The 19,972-nt window shown below is 61.1% G+C and overlaps 1 protein-coding gene across 1 annotated transcript; it reads right to left on the reverse strand.

Annotated features, from left to right (window-relative positions):
* Window positions 1-5,710: 5,710 nt before the first annotated feature.
* Window positions 5,711-19,896, reverse strand: rnf25 (ring finger protein 25). The gene is made up of 10 exons (XM_041180006.1): window positions 19,779-19,896; window positions 16,505-16,579; window positions 16,240-16,342; window positions 14,566-14,633; window positions 12,768-12,837; window positions 11,562-11,633; window positions 11,306-11,446; window positions 9,796-9,885; window positions 7,711-7,845; window positions 5,711-6,091 (listed from the first exon to the last, which is right to left on the reverse strand). The coding sequence occupies exons 1-10, from the start codon at window positions 19,799-19,801 to the stop codon at window positions 5,711-5,713; spliced, it is 1,158 nt and encodes a 385-aa protein (XP_041035940.1). The 5' UTR covers window positions 19,802-19,896.
* Between the last annotated feature and the right edge of the window lie 76 nt (window positions 19,897-19,972).

Below are 19,972 nucleotides of genomic sequence, written 5' to 3' on the forward strand. Positions count from 1 at the left end.
GGGAGAGTGATGGGGGGGAGAGTGATGGGGGGGAGAGTGACTGAGGGGGAGAGTGATGGGGGGGAGAGTGACTGAGGGGGAGAGTGATGGGGGGGAGAGTGACGGGGGGGAGAGTGACGGGGGGAGAGTGACCGGGGGCAGAGTGACCGGGGGGGGAGAGTGACCGGGGGGAGAGTGACTGAGGGGGAGAGTGATGGGGGGGAGAGTGACTGAGGGGGAGAGTGATGGGGGGGAGAGTGACTGAGGGGGAGAGTGATGGGGGGGAGAGTGACGGGGGGGAGAGTGACCGGGGGGGGAGAGTGACGGGGGGGAGAGTGACCGGGGGGGGAGAGTGACGGGGGGGGAGAGTGACCGGGGGGGGAGAGTGACGGGGGGGAGAGTGACCGGGGGGGGAGAGTGACCGGGGGGGAGAGTGACGGGGGGAGAGTGACCGGGGGGGGAGAGTGACGGGGGGGAGAGTGACCGGGGGGGGAGAGTGACCGGGGGCAGAGTGACCGGGGGGGGAGAGTGACCGGGGGCAGAGTGACCGGGGGGGGAGAGTGACCGGGGGGAGAGTGACTGAGGGGGAGAGTGATGGGGGGGAGAGTGATGGGGGGGGAGAGTGACGGGGGGAGAGTGACTGAGGGGGAGAGTGATGGGGGGGAGAGTGACTGAGGGGGAGAGTGATGGGGGGGAGAGTGACCCGGGGGGGAGAGTGACTGAGGGGGAGAGTGACGGGGGGGGAGAGTGATGGGGGGGGAGAGTGACTGGGGGGGGAAGAGTGACTGGGGGGCGGGAGAGAGTGATGGGGGGGGAGAGTGACGGGGGGGAGAGTGATGGGGCGGGAGAGTGATGGAGGGGGGAGAGTGATGGGGCGGGAGAGTGAGGGGGGAGAGTGATGGGGGAGAGTGATGGGGGGGGAGAGTGACTGGGGGGAAAGTGACTGGGGGGAGAGTGACTGGGGGGGGGGAGAGTGACAGGGGGGAGAGTGACTGGGGGGAGAGTGACAGGGGGGAGAGTGACAGGGGGGAGAGTGACAGGGGGGAGAGTGACGGGGGGGGGGAGAGTGATGGGGGGGAGAGTGATGGGGGGGGAGAGTGACTGGGGGGAGAGTGACTGGGGGGAGAGTGACTGGGGGGGGAGAGTGACAGGGGGGAGAGTGACTGGGGGGAGAGTGACAGGGGGGAGAGTGACAGGGGGGAGAGTGACAGGGGGGAGAGTGACGGGGGGGAGAGTGACAGGGGGGAGAGTGACGGGGGGGAGAGTGACGGGGGGGAGAGTGATGGGGGGGAGAGTGACGGGGGGGAGAGTGACAGGGGGGGGAGTGACAGGGGGGAGAGTGACGGGGGGGAGAGTGACAGGGGGGAGAGTGACGGGGGGGGGAGAGTGATGGGGGGGAGAGTGATGGGGGGGGGAGAGTGACTGGGGGGAGAGTGACTGGGGGGGGAGAGTGACGGGGGGAGAGTGACAGGGGGGAGAGTGACGGGGGGGGGGAGAGTGATGGGGGAGAGAGTGACTGGGGGGAGAGTGACGGGGGGGAGAGTGATGGGGGGGGAGAGTGATGGGGGGGAGAGTGACGGGGGGAGAGTGACTGGGGGGAGAGTGACGGGGGGGAGAGTGATGGGGGGGAGAGTGACTGGGGGGGGGGGGAGAGTGACGGGGGGGAGAGTGATGGGGGGGAGAGTGACTGGGGGGAGAGTGACGGGGGGGAGAGTGACTGGGGGGAGAGTGACTGGGGGAAGCGTGACGGGGGGGGGGAGAGTGACGGGGGGGAGAGTGACGGGGGGTAGAGTGATGGGGGGGAGAGTGATGGGGGGGAGAGTGACGGGGGGTAGAGTGATGGGGGGGAGAGTGACGGGGGTGAGAGTGATGGGGGGGAGAGTGATGGGGGGGGAGAGTGACTGGGGGGAGAGTGACGGGGGGGGAGTGACGGGGGGGAGAGGGATGGGGGGGGAAGAGGGATGGGGGGGGAGAGTGATGGGGGGGAGAGTGACTGGGGGGAGAGTGACTGGGGGGAGAGTGATGGGGGGGAGAGTGATGGGGAGAGAGTGATGGGGGGAGAGTGATGGGGGGAGAGTGATGGGGGGGAGAGTGATGGGGGGGAGAGTGATGGGGGGAGAGTGATGGGGGGGAGAGTGACTGGGGGGGAAGAGTGACTGGGGGGAGAGTGACGGGGGGGAGAGTGACGGGGGGGAGAGTGACGGGGGGGGAGAGTGACGGGGGGGGAGAGTGACGGGGGGGGAGAGTGATGGGGGGGGAGAGTGACGGGGGGGAGAGTGATGGGGGGGGAGAGTGATGGGGGGGGGTAGTGACAGGGGGGAGAGTGACGGGGGGGAGAGTGATGGGGGGGAGAGTGACGGGGGGGAGAGTGACTGGGGGGGAAGAGTGATGGGGGGGAGAGTGATCTGGGGGGAAGAGTGACTGGTGGGGGAGGAGAGTGATGGGGGGAGAGTGACTGGGGGGAGAGTGCTGGGGGGGGAAGAGTGAGGGGGGGGGGAGAGTGACTGGAGGGGGGGGAGAGTGACTGGGGGGAGAGTGACTGGGGTGGGGGGGGGAGCGGAGTGACGGGGGGGAGATGACGGGGGGGGAGGGGGAGAGTGATGGGGGGGGGGAGTGAGGGGGGAGAGTGACGGGGGGAGGGTGAGGGGGGAGAGTGAGGGGCAGAGTGACGCGGGGGAGAGTGACGGGGGGGAGAGTGTTGTGGGGGGGAGAGTGATGGGGGGGAGAGTGATGGGGGGGAAGAGTGACTGGGGGGGGAGAGGTGACTGGGGGGGGAGAGTGACGGGGGGAGGGGAGGGGGAGGAGTGACGGGGGGAGAGTGACGGGGGGAGAGTGATGGGGGGGAGAGTGATGGGGGGGAGAGTGATGGGGGGGGAGAGTGATGGGGGGGAAGAGTGACTGGGGGGGAAGAGTGACTGGGGGGGGAGAGTGATGGGGGGGGAGAGAGAGAAGTGATGGGGGGGAGAATGATGGGGGGCGAGAGTGATGGGGGGGAGAGTGATGGGGGGGAGAGTGATGGGGGGGAGAGTGATGGGGGGAGAGTGATGGGGGGAGAGTGATGGGGGGAGAGTGACTGGGGGGGAAGAGTGACTGGGGGGGAGAGTGATGGGGGGGAGAGTGACGGGGGGGAGAGTGACTGGGGGGGAAGAGTGATGGGGGGGAGAGTGACTGGGGGGGAAGAGTGACTGGGGGGGGAGAGTGATGGGGGGGAGAGTGACTGGGGGGGAAGAGTGACTGGGGGGGGAGAGTGACTGGGGGGGGAGAGTGATGGGGGGGAGAGTGACTGGGGGGAGAAGAGTGACTGGGGGGGGAGTGGACTGGGGGGAAGAGTGACTGGGGGGAGAGTGACTGGGGGGGGGGGGAGAGTGACGGGGGGGAGAGTGATGGGGGGGAGAGTGACGGGGGGGGAAGAGTGATGGGGGGAGAGTGACGGGGGGAGAGTGACGGGGGAGAGTGACGGGGGGAGAGTGACGGGGGGGGAGAGTGATGGGGGGGAGAGTGATGGGGGGGGAGTGACGGGGGGAGAGTGACGGGGGGAGAGTGACGGGGGGGAGAGTGACGGGGGGGAGAGTGATGGGGGGGAGAGTGACGGGGGGGAGAGTGATGGGGGGGGGAGAGGTGATGGGGGGGAGAGTGATGGGGGGAGAGTGATGGGGGGGAGAGTGATGGGGGGGGCGAGTGACTGGGGGGGAGAGTGACTGGGTGGGAAGAGTGACTGGGGGGCGGAGAGAGTGATGGGGGGGAGAGTGACGGGGCGGGAGAGTGACGGGGGGGGGAAGAGTGACTGGGGGGGGGAGAGTGATGGGGGGGGGGAGAGAGTGATGGGGGGGGGAGAGTGATGGGGGGGGAGAGAGTGACTGGGGGGGGGAAGAGTGACTTGGGGGGGGGAGAGTGATGGGGGGGGAGTGACAGGGGGGAGAGTGATGGAGGGGGGAGAGTATGGGGGGAGGGGAGTGACAGGGGGGAGGAGTGATGGGGGGGAGTGACTGGGGGTGGGGGGGGAGTGACTGGGGGGGGGCAGTGGATGGGGTGTGGGGGGGGAGTGACTGGGGGGGAGTGACTGGGGGGGGAGATGACTGGGGGGGAGTGACTGGGGGGGGCAGTGACTGGGGGGGCAGTGGGACTGGGGGTGTGGGGGGAGTGACTGGGGGGGGCAGTGACTGGGGGGGAGTGACTGGGGGGGGGAGTGACTGGGGGGGGCAGTGACTGGGGGGGGCAGTGACTGGGGGGGGGCAGTGACTGGGGGGGAGTGACTGGGGGGGAGTGACTGGGGGGGGAAGTGATGGGGGGGGCAGTGACTGGGGGGGGCAGTGACTGGGGGGGGCAGTGACTGGGGGGGCAGTGACTGGGGGGGGCAGTGACTGGGGTGGGCAGTGGACTGGGGGGGAGTGACTGGGGGGAGAGTGACTGGGGGGGGCAGTGACTGGGGGGGCAGTGACTGGGGGGGGCAGTGACTGGGGGGGGCAGTGACTGGGGGGGGCAGTGACTGGGGGGAGTGACTGGGGGGGAGTGACTGGGGGGAGGGAGAGTGACTGGGGGGGAGTGACTGGGGGGGAGTGACTGGGGGGGGAGTGACTGGGGAGTGACTGGGGGAGTGACTTGGGGGGGAGTGACTGGGGGCAGTGACTGGGGGGGAGTGACTGGGGGAGGGAGTGATGGGGGGGATGTGATGGGGGTGGGGGGGAGTGACTGGGGGGGGCCAGTGACTGGGGGTGGGGGTGGGAAGTGATGGGGGTGGGGGGGAGTGACTGGGGGGGAGTGACTGGGGGGCAGTGACTGGGGGGGAGTGACTGGGGGAGAGTGATGGGGGGGAGTGACTGGGGGGTGGGGGGGGAGTGACTGGGGGTGGGGGGGGAGTGACTGGGGGTGGGGGGGGAGTGACTGGGGGGGTGGGGGGGGAGTGACTGGGGGGTGGGGGGGGAGTGACTGGGGGGAGTGACTGGGGGTGGGGGGGGGGAGTGACTGGGGGTGGGGGGGGAGTGACTGGGGGTGGGGGGGGAGTGACTGGGGGTGGGGGGGGATGTGACTGGGGGGGAAGTGACTGGGGGGGGCAGTGACTTGGGGTGTGGGGGGAGTGACTGGGGGGGGCAGTGACTGGGGGGGAGTGACTGGGGGGGGAGTGACTGGGGGGGGCAGTGACTGGGGGGGGCAGTGACTGGGGGGGAGTGACTGGGGGGGAGTGACTGGGGGGGAGTGACTGGGGGGGAGTGACTGGGGGGGGCAAGAGACTGGGGGGGAGTGACTGGGGGGCGCAGTGACTGGGGGGGGGCAAGTTGACTGGGGGGGTCAGTGACTGGGGGGGTCAGTGACTGGGGGGGGCAGTGACTGGGGGGGGCAGTGACTGGGGGGGAGTGACTGGGGGGGGCAGTGACTGGGTGGGGAGTGACTGGGGGGAGTGACTGGGGGGCAGTGACTGGGGGGGAGTGACTGGAGGGGAGTGACTGGGGGGAGTGACTGGGGGGAGTGACTGGGGGGCAGTGACTGGGGGGGAGTGACTGGAGGGGAGTGACTGGGGGGGGCAGTGACTGGGGGGGAGTGACTGGGGGGAGTGACTGGGGGGAGTGACTGGGGGGCAGTGACTGGGGGGAGTGACTGGGGGGGAGTGACTGGGGGGGAGCGTCTGTGCCGTGTACTCACCAACCCCCCCTCCCTCCAGCCCCCAAGCCCCCGATTGACGAGACGATTGACACCGGATTGTCCTGAAGCAAGGGTTTTATTGACGAGGCACACGTCAGTCGACCAGCCGCCGCTGGACGGGGTCCCCTGTCCCCTGACCGCCCGGGTGGCCGCGCCCGGTCCTGCCCTGGCCCTGGCCCCGGCCCCTCCCGGTGCCCCGGGGGCGCCCCCCGAACTCCCAGCCGCCGCCGCCGGCGGCGAGACCCCTCCCCCGGGGCCTGGGATCGCGGGACCGGCCCTCGGCGAAGCGAGGGTCCCCCCGCGGCGACGCCCACTCCGGCCGCCCCCTCCTCGCCGGGCGCCTGGCCGGCCAGCCGCGGTGGGGGTGGGGGTGGGGGTGGGGGTGGGGGGCCGGTGACGGGGAGGGGGCCGGGCTGGAGCCGGGGCTCTCCGTCTGCTGGCCTGGATCGTCCTCGGTGGTCTGGCTCCTGACGGGCTGCACGGGGAGAGAAGGTAGGCACGGTTAGTGAGGAATTGGCACGGCGGCGGCAGAGCGGAACGAGGCTGTTCGGCCCCTCTCCAGCCTGGTTACACAGGGACAGGAGGAGGCCATTCAGCCCCTCTCCAGCCTGGTTACGTGGAGACAGGAGGAGGCCATTCAGCCCCTCTCCAGCCTGGTTACACAGGGACAGGAGGGGGCCATTCAGCCCCTCTCCAGCCTGGTTACGTGGAGACAGGAGGAGGCCATTCAGCCCCTCTCCAGCCTGGTTACGTGGAGACAGGAGGAGGCCATTCAGCCCCTCTCCAGCCTGGTTACACAGGGACAGGAGGGGGCCATTCAGCCCCTCTCCAGCCTGGTTACACAGGGACAGGAGGAGGCCATTCAGCCCCTCTCGAGCCTGTTACACAAGAACAGGAGGCCATTCAGGCCCTCTCCAGCCTGCTTACACAGGAACAGGAGGAGGCCATTCAGCCCCTCTCCAGCCTGTTACACAGGAACAGGAGGCCATTCAGCCCCTCTCGAGCCTGTTACACAGGGACAGGAGGAGGCCGTTCAGCCCCTCAGGAGCCTGTTCCCACATTCAGTGAGATCATGGCTCTATCAACTCGCCTTTGCCCTGTAACCCTTAACAACTCCACCTTGCCCTGATTAAACATGGCTCCACTCCCATTGCGCACACACACACACATCTCCACCCTGCCCTGATCAAATATGGTCCCTCTCCTGTTACACACACCTCTACCCATGCATAGTTGAAACATGGAGCCTCTCCTGTTGCACACGCCTCTCAAATGCCTTGATCAAATATGGCTGCTCAACCATTACACATGCCTCTCAACTGCCTTCATCAAATATGGTTCCTCTCCCATTATACACATCTTGCAATCAACTGCCTTGATCAAAAATGGCTGCTCACCCATTGCACACACCTCTACCCAGCCTTGATCAAATATGCCCCTCTTCCATTGCACACAACTCTAACCAGCCTTGATCAAAAATGGCTGCTCACACCCCTAACCTATCCAGGACAAATATGGCTCCTTGCCTGTTGCACACTCCCACACCCATTCCCATCAACCCTGCCATGATTAAATATGGCCCCCTTCCATTTTACACACACACCTCAACCCAGCCATGATCAAATACAGAGATAAAAACAAAAAAACTGCGGATGCTGGAAATCCAAAACAAAAACAGAATTACCTGGAAAAACTCAGCAGGTCTGGCAGCATCCCCTCCCCCTCCCCCGTACTGATTCCCCATCCCCCCCCCCCCCACCCACACACACACTGATCAAATACAGCCTCCTTCCATTGCACACACCTATAACCTGCCATGATCAAATATGGCGCCCTTCCATTACACACACCACTAACCTGCCATGATCAAATATGGCCCCCTTCCATTGCACACAGCTCTACCCTGACATGATCAAATATGGACCCCTTACAATGTACACACCTCTACCGTTCCTTGACCAAACATGGCTGCTCGCCTGTTTTATACACACACAGACACACCCACCCACCCTCCAGCTCGCCCTAATCAAAAATGGGCCCCTCGTCGACCACCACCCGCCAGCCACCCACCTCCCCACACGCCACCTCCCTTACCCTGGTGAGGCTGATGAAGAAGCGGTTCTGCTCGGCCTCGGGGTCGATGATGCCCCCTCTCTCCAGCTGCCTCTGGAAGATGGTCTGCAGTTCCACTCGCTTCCTCAGGGACTCCTGGTCCGGTCGATAGGGCTCCTGCGGGAAATTGGGGAGGGAAGGAATGGGGAAACAGAAGGGCCAGCCGTCAAACTCGATCGGGGTGGAGGAGGTCGCGCTCGGTCCGAGCTGGCCGGAGCAGAGGCGGGTCCGGAGAGAGGACCAACAGGGACTAAGCCTGAGGGTGGACACACACTGACCCCACCCCACACACACTGACCCCTCCCCCTCCCCCATACTGATTCCCCATACCCCCCACCCCCCCACACACACACTGACCCCTCCCCCTCCCCCGTACTGATTCCCCATCCCCCCCACCCCCCCGCCACACACACTGACCCCTCCCCCTCCCCCGTACTGATTCCCCATCCCCCCCCCACACACACTGACCCCTCCCCCTCCCCCGTACTGATTCCCCATCCTCCCCCCACACACACTGACCCCTCCCCCTCCCCCGTACTGATTCCCCATCTCCCCCCACACACATACTGACCCCTCCCCCGTACTGATACCCCATCCCCCCCCACCCACCCCACACACACTGAACCCTCCCCCTCCCCCCTACTGATTCCCCACCCCCCCCACCCCCCCCCCACACCCCCCCCCACACCCCCCCCCACACACACACTGACCCCTCCCCCTCCCCCCCGTACTGATTCCCCATCCCCCCCCCCCACACACACACTGACCCCTCCCCCGTACTGATTCCCCATCCCCCCCCCCACACACACACTGACCCCTCCCCCCGTACTGATTCCCCATCCCCCCCACACACACACACACACACACACACTGACCCCTCCCCCTCCCCCGTACTGATTCCCCATCCCCCCCCCACACATACACACACACACTGACCCCTCCCCCTCCCCCGTACTGATTCCCCATCCCCCCCACACACATACTGACCCCTCCCCCTCCCCCGTACTGATTCCCCATCCCCCCCACACACACACACTGACCCCTCCCCCCGTACTGATTCCCCATCCCCCCCACCCAACACACACACACTGATCCCTCCCCCTCCCCCGTACTGATTCCCCATCCCCCCCACCCAACACACACACACTGATCCCTCCCCCTCCCCCGTACTGATTCCCCATCCCCCCCCCACACACACTGACCCCTCCCCCTCCCCCGTACTGATTCCCCATCCCCCCCACCCAACACACACACACTGATCCCTCCCCCTCCCCCGTACTGATTCCCCATCCCCCCCACACACACACTGACCCCTCCCCCTCCCCCGTACTGATTCCCCATACCCCCCACCCCCCCACACACACACTGACCCCTCCCCCTCCCCCGTACTGATTCCCCATCCCCCCCACACACACACACACACACTGACCCCTCCCCCTCCCCCGTACTGATTCCCCATCCCCCCCCCACACACACACACACACACACACTGACCCCTCCCCCCGTACTGATTCCCCATCCCCCCCACACACACACACACTGACCCCTCCCCCTCCCCCGTACTGATTCCCCATCCCCCCCACACACACACTGACCCCTCCCCCTCCCCCGTACTGATTCCCCATCCCCCCCACACACATACTGACCCCTCCCCCTCCCCCGTACTGATTCCCCATCCCCCCACCACCCCCCCACACACACTGACCCCTCCCCCTCCCCCGTACTGATTCCCCATCCCCCCCACACACATACTGACCCCTCCCCCTCCCCCGTACTGATTCCCCATCCCCCCCACACACATACTGACCCCTCCCCCTCCCCCGTACTGATTCCCCATCCCCCCCACACACACACTGACCCCTCCCCCTCCCCCGTACTGATTCCCCATCCCCACACACACACACACTGACCCCTCCCCCCTCCCCCGTACTGATTCCCCATCCCCCCCCCCCCACACACACACACTGACCCCTCCCCCTCCCCCGTACTGATTCCCCATCCCCCCCACCCCACACACACACACGCTGACCCCTCACCCGGGACCCCGCGGGAAGCAGGTTGTCTCACCAGTGCACGACAGGGAGCCGCGGCCGACAGGAGCAAACCGAGGTCATAGGTCAAAGGTTCCCTGCAGACTGGACACAGCACATCCTGTTCCTGAGATGGACAGAGAGGGCGAGGAAGGCAGAGAGAGGGGGAGGGGACAGAGAGAGGGGGAGGGGACAGAGAGAGGGCGAGGGGACAGAGAGAGGGGGAGGGGACAGAGAGAGGGGGAGGGGACAGAGAGAGGGGGAGGGGACAGAGAGAGGGGGAGGGGACAGAGAGAGGGCGAGGAAGGCAGAGAGAGGGGGAGGGGGCAGAGAGAGGGCGAGGAAGGCAGAGAGAGGGGGAGGGGACAGAGAGAGGGGGAGGGGACAGAGAGAGGGGGAGGAGACAGAGAGAGGGGGAGGAGACAGAGAGAGGGGGAGGGGACAGAGAGAGGGGGAGGGGACAGAGAGAGGGGGAGGGGACAGAGAGAGGGGGAGGGGACAGAGAGAGGGGGAGGGGACAGAGAGAGGGGGAGGGGACAGAGAGAGGGGGAGGAGACAGAGAGAGGGGGAGGGGACAGAGAGAGGGGGAGGGGACAGAGAGAGGGGGTGGAGACAGAGAGAGGGGGAGGAGACAGAGAGAGGGCGAGGAAGGCAGAGAGAGGGGGAGGGGACAGAGAGAGGGGAGGAGACAGAGAGAGGGGGAGGGGACACAGAGAGGGGGAGGGGACACAGAGAGGGGGAGGAGACAGAGAGAGGGGGAGGGGACAGAGAGAGGGGGAGGAGACAGAGAGAGGGGGAGGAGACAGAGAGGGGGAGGGGACAGAGAGAGGGGGAGGAGACAGAGAGAGGGGGAGGGGACAGAGAGAGGGGGAGGAGACAGAGAGAGGGGAGGGGACAGAGAGAGGGGAGGGGACAGAGAGAGGGGGAGGGGACAGAGAGAGGGGGAGGGGACAGAGAGAGGGGGAGGGGACACAGAGAGGGGGAGGGGACAGAGAGAGGGAGAGGGGACAGAGAGAGGGGGAGGGGACAGAGAGAGGGGGAGGGGACAGAGAGAGGGGGAGGGGACAGAGAGAGGGGGAGGAGACAGAGAGAGGGGGTGGAGACAGAGAGAGGGGGAGGAGACAGAGAGAGGGGGAGGGGACAGAGAGAGGGGGAGGGGACAGAGAGAGGGGGAGGGGACAGAGAGTGGGGGAGGGGACAGAGAGAGGGGGAGGAGACAGAGAGAGGGGGTGGGGACAGAGAGAGGGGGAGGGGACAGAGAGAGGGGGAGGGGACAGAGAGAGGGGGAGGGGACAGAGAGGGGAGAGGTCAAATATGGAAAGGGAGAGAGAGAGCGATTTAAAGACGACAAAGGGTTAGTGTAAGGAGAGAATCAGGACACATAGTCTTACATTCAAACTAATCCCACTGCCCCACTCTCTCCCCATAGCCCTGTATCAATCCCCAAACTAATCCCACTGCGCCACTCTCCTCCCCCCTTAGCCCTGTATCAATCCCCAAACTAATCCCACTGCCCCCCCCCCCACCCCTCCGTCTCCGCCCCGTACCGTGTCTTGTTCCGGATGTTTGGGCGTCTGCTGCTGCTGACGCTGGGCCTGGAGCTCCGCCTCGGAGTGTCGGATGTAGCGGGCCAGACAGTACGAGTGGAAGTAGTGGTAGCAGGAGGTCTTCGTGAAGAACTCGCTCTCCTGAGGAGGAAGTGGACAGATCGTCATCGGGGGGCGTTGTTGGGGTGCGCAGACGTGGGGTGGGGGTGGGGGTGGGGGTGGGGGGTGGGCGCAGCAGTTCCACACCTCAACTCACCTGGAAGAAATCGAGGCAGATCACGCACTGGCAGTGAGGGATGTTGTTGTTTGTGAGAATCTCCTTCCCTTTCTGCAGGAGAGAGAGAGAGACAGAGGACAGGTTTATCAGCAGCGTCTGCAAGGTCACCCACCCTTCCGCCCAGCTCCCTGTATTACTGACTGTATCTCTACTGATGTTAATCCTGCTCCCTCACACTGTCACTCAGTAACCCCTCTCCCCCCAGCTCCCTGTGTTACTGACTATATCTCTACTGATGTTAATCCAGCTCCCTCACACTGTCACTCAGTAACCCCTCTCCCCCCAGCTCCCTGTGTTACTGACTGTATCTCTACTGATGTTAATCCAGCTCCCTCACACTGTCACTCAGTAACCCCTCTCCCCCAGCTCCCTGTGTTACTGACTGTATCTCTACTGATGTTAATCCAGCTCCCTCACACTGTCACTCAGTAACCCCTCTCCCCCCAGCACCCTGTTACTGACTGTATCTCTACTGATGTTAATCCAGCTCCCTCACACTGTCACTCAGTAATCCCTCTCCCCCCAGCACCCTGTGTTACTGACTGTATCTCTACTGATGTTAATCCAGCTCCCTCACACTGTCACTCAGTAACTTCTCTCCCCCCAGCGCCCTGTGTTACTGACTGTATCTCTACTGATGTTAATCCAGCTCCCTCACACTGTCACTCAGTAACCCCTCCCCCCAGCGCGCTGTGTTACTGACTGTATCTCTACTGATGTTAATCCAGCTCCCTCACCCTGTCACTCAGTAACCCCTCTCCCCCCAGCACCCTGTGTTACTGACTGTATCTCTACTGATGTTAATCTAGCTCCCTCACACTGTCACTCAGTAACCCCTCTCCCCCCAGCTCCCTGCGTTACTGACTATATCTCTACTGATGTTAATCCAGCTCCCTCACACTGTCATTCAGTAACCCCTCTCCCCCCAGCGCCCTGTGTTACTGACTGTATCTCTACTGATGTTAATCCAGCTCCCTCTCACTGTCACTCAGTAACCCCTTTCCCCCCAGCACCCTGTGCTACTGACGGTATCTCTACTGATGTTAATCCAGCTCCCTCACAGTCACTCAGTAACCCCTCTCCCCCCAGCTCCCTGTGTTACTGACTGTATCTCTACTGATGTTAATCCAGCTCCCTCACACTGTCACTCAGTAACCTCTCCCTCCGACACAGTACAATGCCTACCTCAATGAGCTGATAAAGTACTTGCCCTCCGGTACTCTCCTCTGCCAGTTCTGTCAGGGTCTGGTAAATGCTGTGTAAATAAAGTTTACAGATTGAACCACTGAGACTAAAGGACTATCACTAAATGCTGTGCCAATTGAACATCCCGGGGTTTGCCACTGACCAGAAACCGAACTGGGACCAGCCATATAAATACTGTGGCTACAAGAGCAGGTCAGAGGCTGGGAATCCTGCGGTGAGTAACTCACCTCCTGACTCCCCAAAACCTGTCCACCATCTACAAGGCACCAGTCAGGAGTGTGATGGGATGCTCCCCACTTGCCTGGATGAGTGCGGCTCCCACAACACTCAAGAAGCTCGACACCATTCAGGACAAAGCAGCCCCCCACTCGATCGGCACCCCATCCACAAACATTCACTCCCTCCACCACCGACGCACAGGGGCAGCAGTGTGTGTACCATCTACAAGATGCACTGCAGCAACTCGCCAAGGCTCCTTCGACAGCGCCGCCCAAACCCACGACCTCTACCATCTAGAAGGACGAGGGCAGCAGACACATGGGGAACAACACCACCTGGAAGTTCCCCTCCGAGCCCCTCACCATCCTGACTTGGAAATATATCAGCCTTTCCTTCACTGTTGCTGGGGTCAAAATCCTGGAACTCCCTCTCTAACAGCGCCGTGGGTGTACCTACACCACACGGGGACAAAATCCTGGAACTCCCTCCCTCACAGCGCCGTGGGTGTACTTACACCACACGCGACAAAATCCTGGAACTCCCTCCCTAACAGCGCCGTGGGTGTATCTACACCACATGGACAAAATCCTGGAACTCCCTCCCTAACAGCGCCGTGGGTGTACCTACACCACACGGACAAAATCCTGGAACCCCCTCCCTACCAGCGCCGTGGGTGTACCTACACCACACGGGGACTGCAGCTGTTCAAGAAGGCAGCTTACCCACCACCTTCTCAAGGGGCAATTAGGGATTGGCAATAAATGCCAGGGAAGCAGGGGACAGATTTGGGAGGAGATGATATGTTCAAGGACTTGGGAGGTTAAAGTCATTTTGGAGAAGGGGATGGAGAGATCAAGGCTTGTTTTTCTTTGGAGTAGCAGACCGGGTTTGAGAGAATCACCAACCCTCAACACTGACCCTCCGACAGTGCGGCACTCCCTCAACACTGACCCTCCGACAGTGCGGTGCTCCCTCAGCACTGACGCTCCGACAGTGCGGCGCTCCTTCAGCACTGACCCTCCGACAGTGCGGCTCTCCCTCAGCACTGACCCTCCGACAGTGCGGCTCTCCCTCAGTACTGACCCTCCGACAGTGCGGCTCTCCCTCAGCACTGACCCTCTGACAGTGCGGTGCTCCCTCAGCACTGACCCTCCGACAATGCGGCGCTCCCTCAGCACTGACCCTCCGACAGTGCGACGCTCCCTCAGCACTGACGCTCCGACAGTGTGACGCTCCCTCAGCACTGACCCTCCGACAGTGCGGCGCTCCCTCAGCACTGACCCTCCGACAGTGCGACGCTCCCTCAGCACTGACCCTCCGACAGTGCGACGCTCCCTCAGCACTGACCCTCCGACAGTGCGACGCTCCCTCAGCACTGACCCCCCGACAGTGCGGCGCTCCCTCAGCACTGACCCTCCAACAGTGCGGCGCTCCCTCAGCACTGACCCTCTGACTGCACAATTATGTGGTTCGGTTCTCTGTCATGTGGGAGTTTCTGTCTCTGAGTGAAATTCACTGAGGGCAACCAAGAAACCATTTCCCATCGCAATTTCCTCACCTTTGTATCCGGTCGTCTGAAAGTCCACGAGGATTCCTGATTGAGACCACCGGAGCAACATCGGGATACTGGCAAAGAGAGAGTGTGGGGAGAAAGAGAGAGAGAGAGACAGAAAGAGAGAGAGAGAGACATAAAGAGACAGAGAGATATAAAGAAAGAGAGAGAGAGACAGAAAGAGAGAGAGAGAGAGACAAAAAGAGAGAGACAGAGAGAGAGAGAGAGACAAAGAGAGACAGAAAGATAGAGAGAGAGACAGAGAGAGAGAGAGAGAGAGAGACAAAGAGAGAGAGAGAGGCAGAAAGAGAGAGACAAAGAGAGAGAGAGAGACAGAAAGAGAGAGAGAGAGAGAAAAAGAGAGAGAGAGAGAGAGACAGTGAGAGAGAGAGAGAGAGACAAAGAGAGAGAGAGAGAGACAGAAAGAGAGAGAGAGAGAGACAAAGAGAGAGAGAGAGAGACAGAAAGAGAGAGAGAGAAAAAGAGAGAGAGACATAAAGAGAGAGAGAGAGAGACAGATTCAGAGAGGGAGAGAGAGGGACAGGGAGAGGGAGAGAGAGAGAAAGAGAGAAAGAGAGAGAGAGAGACAGATTCAGAGAGGGACAGAGAGAGACAGGGAGAGGGAGAGATTACAGTTTGTGATCTGTAGCATCAATGTACAAATTTAAATGTACTCTCCCTGCTCACGTTTATTTCCCAGATCAGGACCAGAGATAGAGATTGGGAAACGTCACAATCTTCACCCCCGTGTCCGAACTCGCACCGAGTCCCTCTCACCCCTCACCCCCTGTATCTCGCTGACCCCACACTGGCTCCCGGTCCGGCAACCCCTCCGTTTTCACATTCACACCCTCGTTTTCAAATCCCCTCCATGGCCCTCACTCCCCCTCCCTATCTCTGTAACCTCCTCCAGCCCCTACACCCCTCCCTATCTCTGTAACCTCCTCCAGCCCCTACAACCCTCCCTATCTCTGTAACCTCCACCAGCCCCTACACCCCTCCCTATCTCTGTAACCTCCTCCAGCCCCTACACCCCTCCCTATCTCTGTAACCTCCTCCAGCCGCTACAACCCCTCCCTATCTCTGTAAACTCCTCCAGCACCTACAACACTCCCTATCTCTGTAACCTCCTCCACCCCCACAACACTCCCTATCTCTGTAACCTCCTCCACCCCCACAGCCCTCCCTATCTCTGTAACCTCCTCCAGCCCCTACAACCCTCCCTAACTCTGTAACCTCCTCAGCCCCTACACACCTCCCTATCTCTGTAACCTCCTCCAGCCACTACAACCCTCCCTATCTCTGTAACCTCCTCCAGCACCTACAACACTCCCTATCTCTGTAACCTCCTCCACCCCCACAACACTCCCTATCTCTGTAACCTCCTCCACCCCCACAGCCCTCCCTATCTCTGTAACCTCCTCCAGCCCCTACAACCCTCCCTAACTCTGTAACCTCCTCAGCCCCTACACACCTCCCTATCTCTGTAACCTCCTCCAGCCCCTACACCCCTCCCTATCTCTGTAACCTCCGCCAACCCCCTGCTCCTAACTCCAACTGGACACAGGCGAGGCACTCGAGCCCCCAGCGTGGGCCTCTCTCCTACGAGCCGACCGAGGGTCCTCCCTACAGGCCCCCTCCCACCCCCCACTTCCTTGTGACACTGCAGGCCCCACTCACCTGTGCGGTCAGGGAGAGGATGAGGGTGAAGCGGACATACTGGGATTCTGCGTCATCGGCTGTGGCTGGGTGCAGCGTTATCCTGATCTCCCAAGGGTGCAGCCTGGGGAGGAACAGGGGCAGGAAGGTCAGTGCCGTCCTTTTCCCGGTAGAGAGCTTTGCCTGCTTCCGCTCACACAAATTCTGCGCTCATCTTTCTGTTTGCGCGCTACACGGCTGCCATATTTTAACTTAGTTGGTCCGGCGGCTCCCTCCGACCACCTACCTGCTGGAGTCCTGCGAAACGGAGATCTCGTCCAGGTAAATGGATTGAAGGACCTCGATTTCGGAGCACACGGGGCTGTAAGAGAGAGCAGAGGGGTGAGGGGGTGGTGTGCGGGGCCCATTCAGCCCCTCGAGCCTGTCCCTCCTGTGGCTGATCTGTGACCTGTCTCCACCCTCCCGCCTTTGCCCCGTGTCCCTGAACACCTCCGGGTCACAGAAACCGATCGATCTCACCCGTTTTAAATTGAATGAGTGACCGGTTGCCGTTTGAGGGAGGGGTGGGGGGGGGGGTGGAGAGAGAGTTCCAAACCTCTCCCGCCCTTTGTGTGAAGGAGCGTTTCCTAATGTCACTCCCGGAAGGTCTTCTTCGTCCTAGACTCTCTCCAAGCGGTGTAAATCATGTCTGTCTCTCTCTATCTCCCGACGCCCCCTCGTCATAGACTCTCTCCAAGCGGTGTAAATCGTGTCTGTCTCTTTCCCGATGCTCCCTAATCACAGACTCTCTCCAAGCGGTGTAAATCGTGTCTGTGTCTCTCTCTCTCTCCCGATGCTCCCTAATCACAGACTCTCTCCAAGCGGTGTAAATCATGTGTCTCTCTCTCTCCCGATGCTCCCTAATCACAGACTCTCTCCAAGCGGTGTAAATTGTGTCTATCTCTCTCCCGATGCTCCCTAATCACAGACTCTCTGCAAGTGGTGTAAATCGTGTCTGTCTCTCTCTCTCTCTCCCGATGCTCACTAATCACAGACTCTCTCCAGGCGGTGTAAATCGTGTCTGTCTCTCTCTCCCGATGCTCCCTAATCACAGACTCTCTCCAAGCGGTGTAAATCGTGTGTCTCTCTCTCTCCCGATGCTCCCTAATCACAGACTCTCTCCAAGCGGTGTAAATCGTGTCTGTCTCTCTCTCTCTCCCGATGCTCCCTAATCACAGACTCTCTCCAAGCGGTGTAAATCGTGTCTGTTTCTCTCTCTCCCGACCCTATCAGTTCCCCCGAACATCCTGAAAACTTCGATCGAGGCGCCCCCCGCCCCCCCCCCCCACCCCTTGACCTCCGAAATTCCAGGGAATACGACCCAAGTTTGTGTTTAATCTCCCCTCTCGGCGGGAGGGTATTGTTCCGGTTAATCCACACCGCGTTCCCCGCCAGGGTCAGTACGTTCCAATCGTCACTCCGTTTGATGACAATCCCTGTTATCTCTCACTCCGTGATGTCACTCCCAGTGATACCACTCCCAGTGATGTCACTCCCGGTGATCTCAGTCCCGTGATGTCACTCTGGGTGATGTGACTCCCAATGATGTCACTCCCTTCCTGACATCTCCTATGATGTCACTCCCATAAGTGATGTCACTCCCTCTGTGATGTCTCTCCCAGTGATGTCACTCTCTCCCTATGATCACACCCCAATTATGTCACTCCTTCACAGTGATGTCGCTCCCAGTGATTTCACTCCCTCTCTGTGATGTCTCTACAAGTGATGTCACTCTCTCCCTATGATAGCACCCTGATTATGTCACTCCTTCGCAGTGATGTCACTCTGTGATGTCCCTCCCAGTGATGTCACTCTCTCCCTATGATAGCACCCCCATTATGTCACTCCTTTGCAGTGATGTCACTCCCAGTGATGTCACCCTCCCAGTGATGTCATTCCATGATGTCACTCCCTCTCTATGATGTCTCTCCTAGTAACGGCACTCACAATGATGACACTGCCGGTGAGTCACTCCCTCTCTATGATGTCCCACTCCCTCTCCACTGTGATGTCACACCATGATGCCATTCCCTGTGATGGAATTCTCTGTGATATCACTTGTCACTCTCGGTGACCTCCCTCACAGTGACGTCACTACCTCACAGTGAGGTCAGTCTGTGACGTCACTACCTCACAGTGAGGTCACTCTGCAACGTCACTACCTCACTGCGAGGTCACTCTATCACTATGATGTCACACCCTCAGTGATGTCACACCCTCACAGTGACATCATTCAGTGATGTCACACCGTCACTGTGATGTCACTCCCTCACTGTGATGTCACTCCCTCACTGTAATGTCACACCCTCACTGTGATGTCACACCCTCACTGTGATGTCACACCCTCACTGTGATGTCACTCCCTTAATGTAAAGTCACACACTCACTGTAATGTCACACCCTCACTGTGATGTCACCTCCTCACTATAATGTCACTCTCTCACTGTAATGTCACACACTCACTGTAATGTCATACCCTCACTGTAATGTCACACCCTCACTGTAATGTCACACACTCACTGTAATGTCATACCCTCACTGTGATGTCACACCCTCACTGTAATGTCACACACTCACTGTAATGTTACACACTCACTGTGATGTCACACCCTCACTGTAATGTCACACACTCACTGTAATGTTACACACTCACTGTGATGTCACACCCTCACTGTGATGTCACCTCCTCACTATAATGTCACTCTCTCACTGTAATGTCACTCTCTCACTGTAATGTCACTCTCTCACTGTAATGTCATACCCTCACTGTAATGTCACACCCTCACTGTAATGTCACACACTCACTGTAATGTCATACCCTCACTGTGATGTCACACCCTCACTGTAATGTCACACACTCACTGTAATGTTACACACTCACTGTGATGTCACACACTCACTGTGATGTCACACCCTCATTGTAACGTCACTCCCTCAGTGACATCATTCAGTGATGTCACACCATCAGTGAGGTCACTCCCTCACTGTGACATAATTCAGTGATGTCACACCATCAGTGAGGTCCCTGTGATGTCACTCCCTCACTGTGATGTCACTCCCTCACAGTGACATCATTCAGTGATGTCAAACCGTCAGTGAGGTGACAGTGATGTTACTCCCTCACAGTGAGGTCACTCACTCAGTGATGTCACACCCTCACTGTAATGTCACTCCCTCACAGTGACGTCATTCAGTGATGCCAAACCGTCAGTGAGGTCACTGTGAAGTCACTCCCTCAGTGAGCTCACTCTGTGATGTCACTCCCTCCCTGTGATGTCACTCCCTCCCAGTGAGCTCACTCTGTGATGTCACTCCCTCCCTGTGATGTCACTCCCTCCCAGTGAGCTCACTCTGTGATGTCACTCCCTCGCGGTGACGTCATTCAGTGATGTCAAACCGTCAGTGAGGTCACTGTGATGTCACTCCCTCACAGTGATGTCAGCCCCCGGGGTGACGTCACCCCCCTGCTCCCTCTGATAAACAGACCCTCTCTCTCCTCCACATTCCCTCTCTCCCCGAACCTCTCTTCCTCTCCTGCCGCCATCTTGCCGCGTGCAGTTCTCTCCCGTCCGGCTGCCGCTCCAGGGGCTCACACAGGTTCCGGCCGGCCCGGAGGTTCCGGACCATGCCCACCCACTCAGCCCGCCGGTTGGCTCCAGAGCCGGTCAATCACCCGAAGAACTGGCTAATGATTGGTTACTGCTCCCGTCGCTCA

This window comes from Carcharodon carcharias, chromosome 38, assembly GCF_017639515.1.
Source record: "Carcharodon carcharias isolate sCarCar2 chromosome 38, sCarCar2.pri, whole genome shotgun sequence".
Taxonomy (NCBI): domain Eukaryota; kingdom Metazoa; phylum Chordata; class Chondrichthyes; order Lamniformes; family Lamnidae; genus Carcharodon; species Carcharodon carcharias.

What these genes read in the sequence shown, in the direction of transcription:
- rnf25 (XM_041180006.1), bottom strand. Translation starts at nt 19,801, where the DNA reads ATGGCGGCAGGAGAGGAAGAGAG. An exon ending in TCTGCCTCGATTTCTTCCAG is followed by an intron (nt 11,447 to 11,561) that starts GTGAGTTGAGGT and finishes CTTCCTCCTCAG; the next exon opens with GAGAGCGAGTTCTTCACGAA. An exon ending in CGGCTCCCTGTCGTGCACTG is followed by an intron (nt 7,846 to 9,795) that starts GTGAGACAACCT and finishes AATTTCCCGCAG; the next exon opens with GAGCCCTATCGACCGGACCA.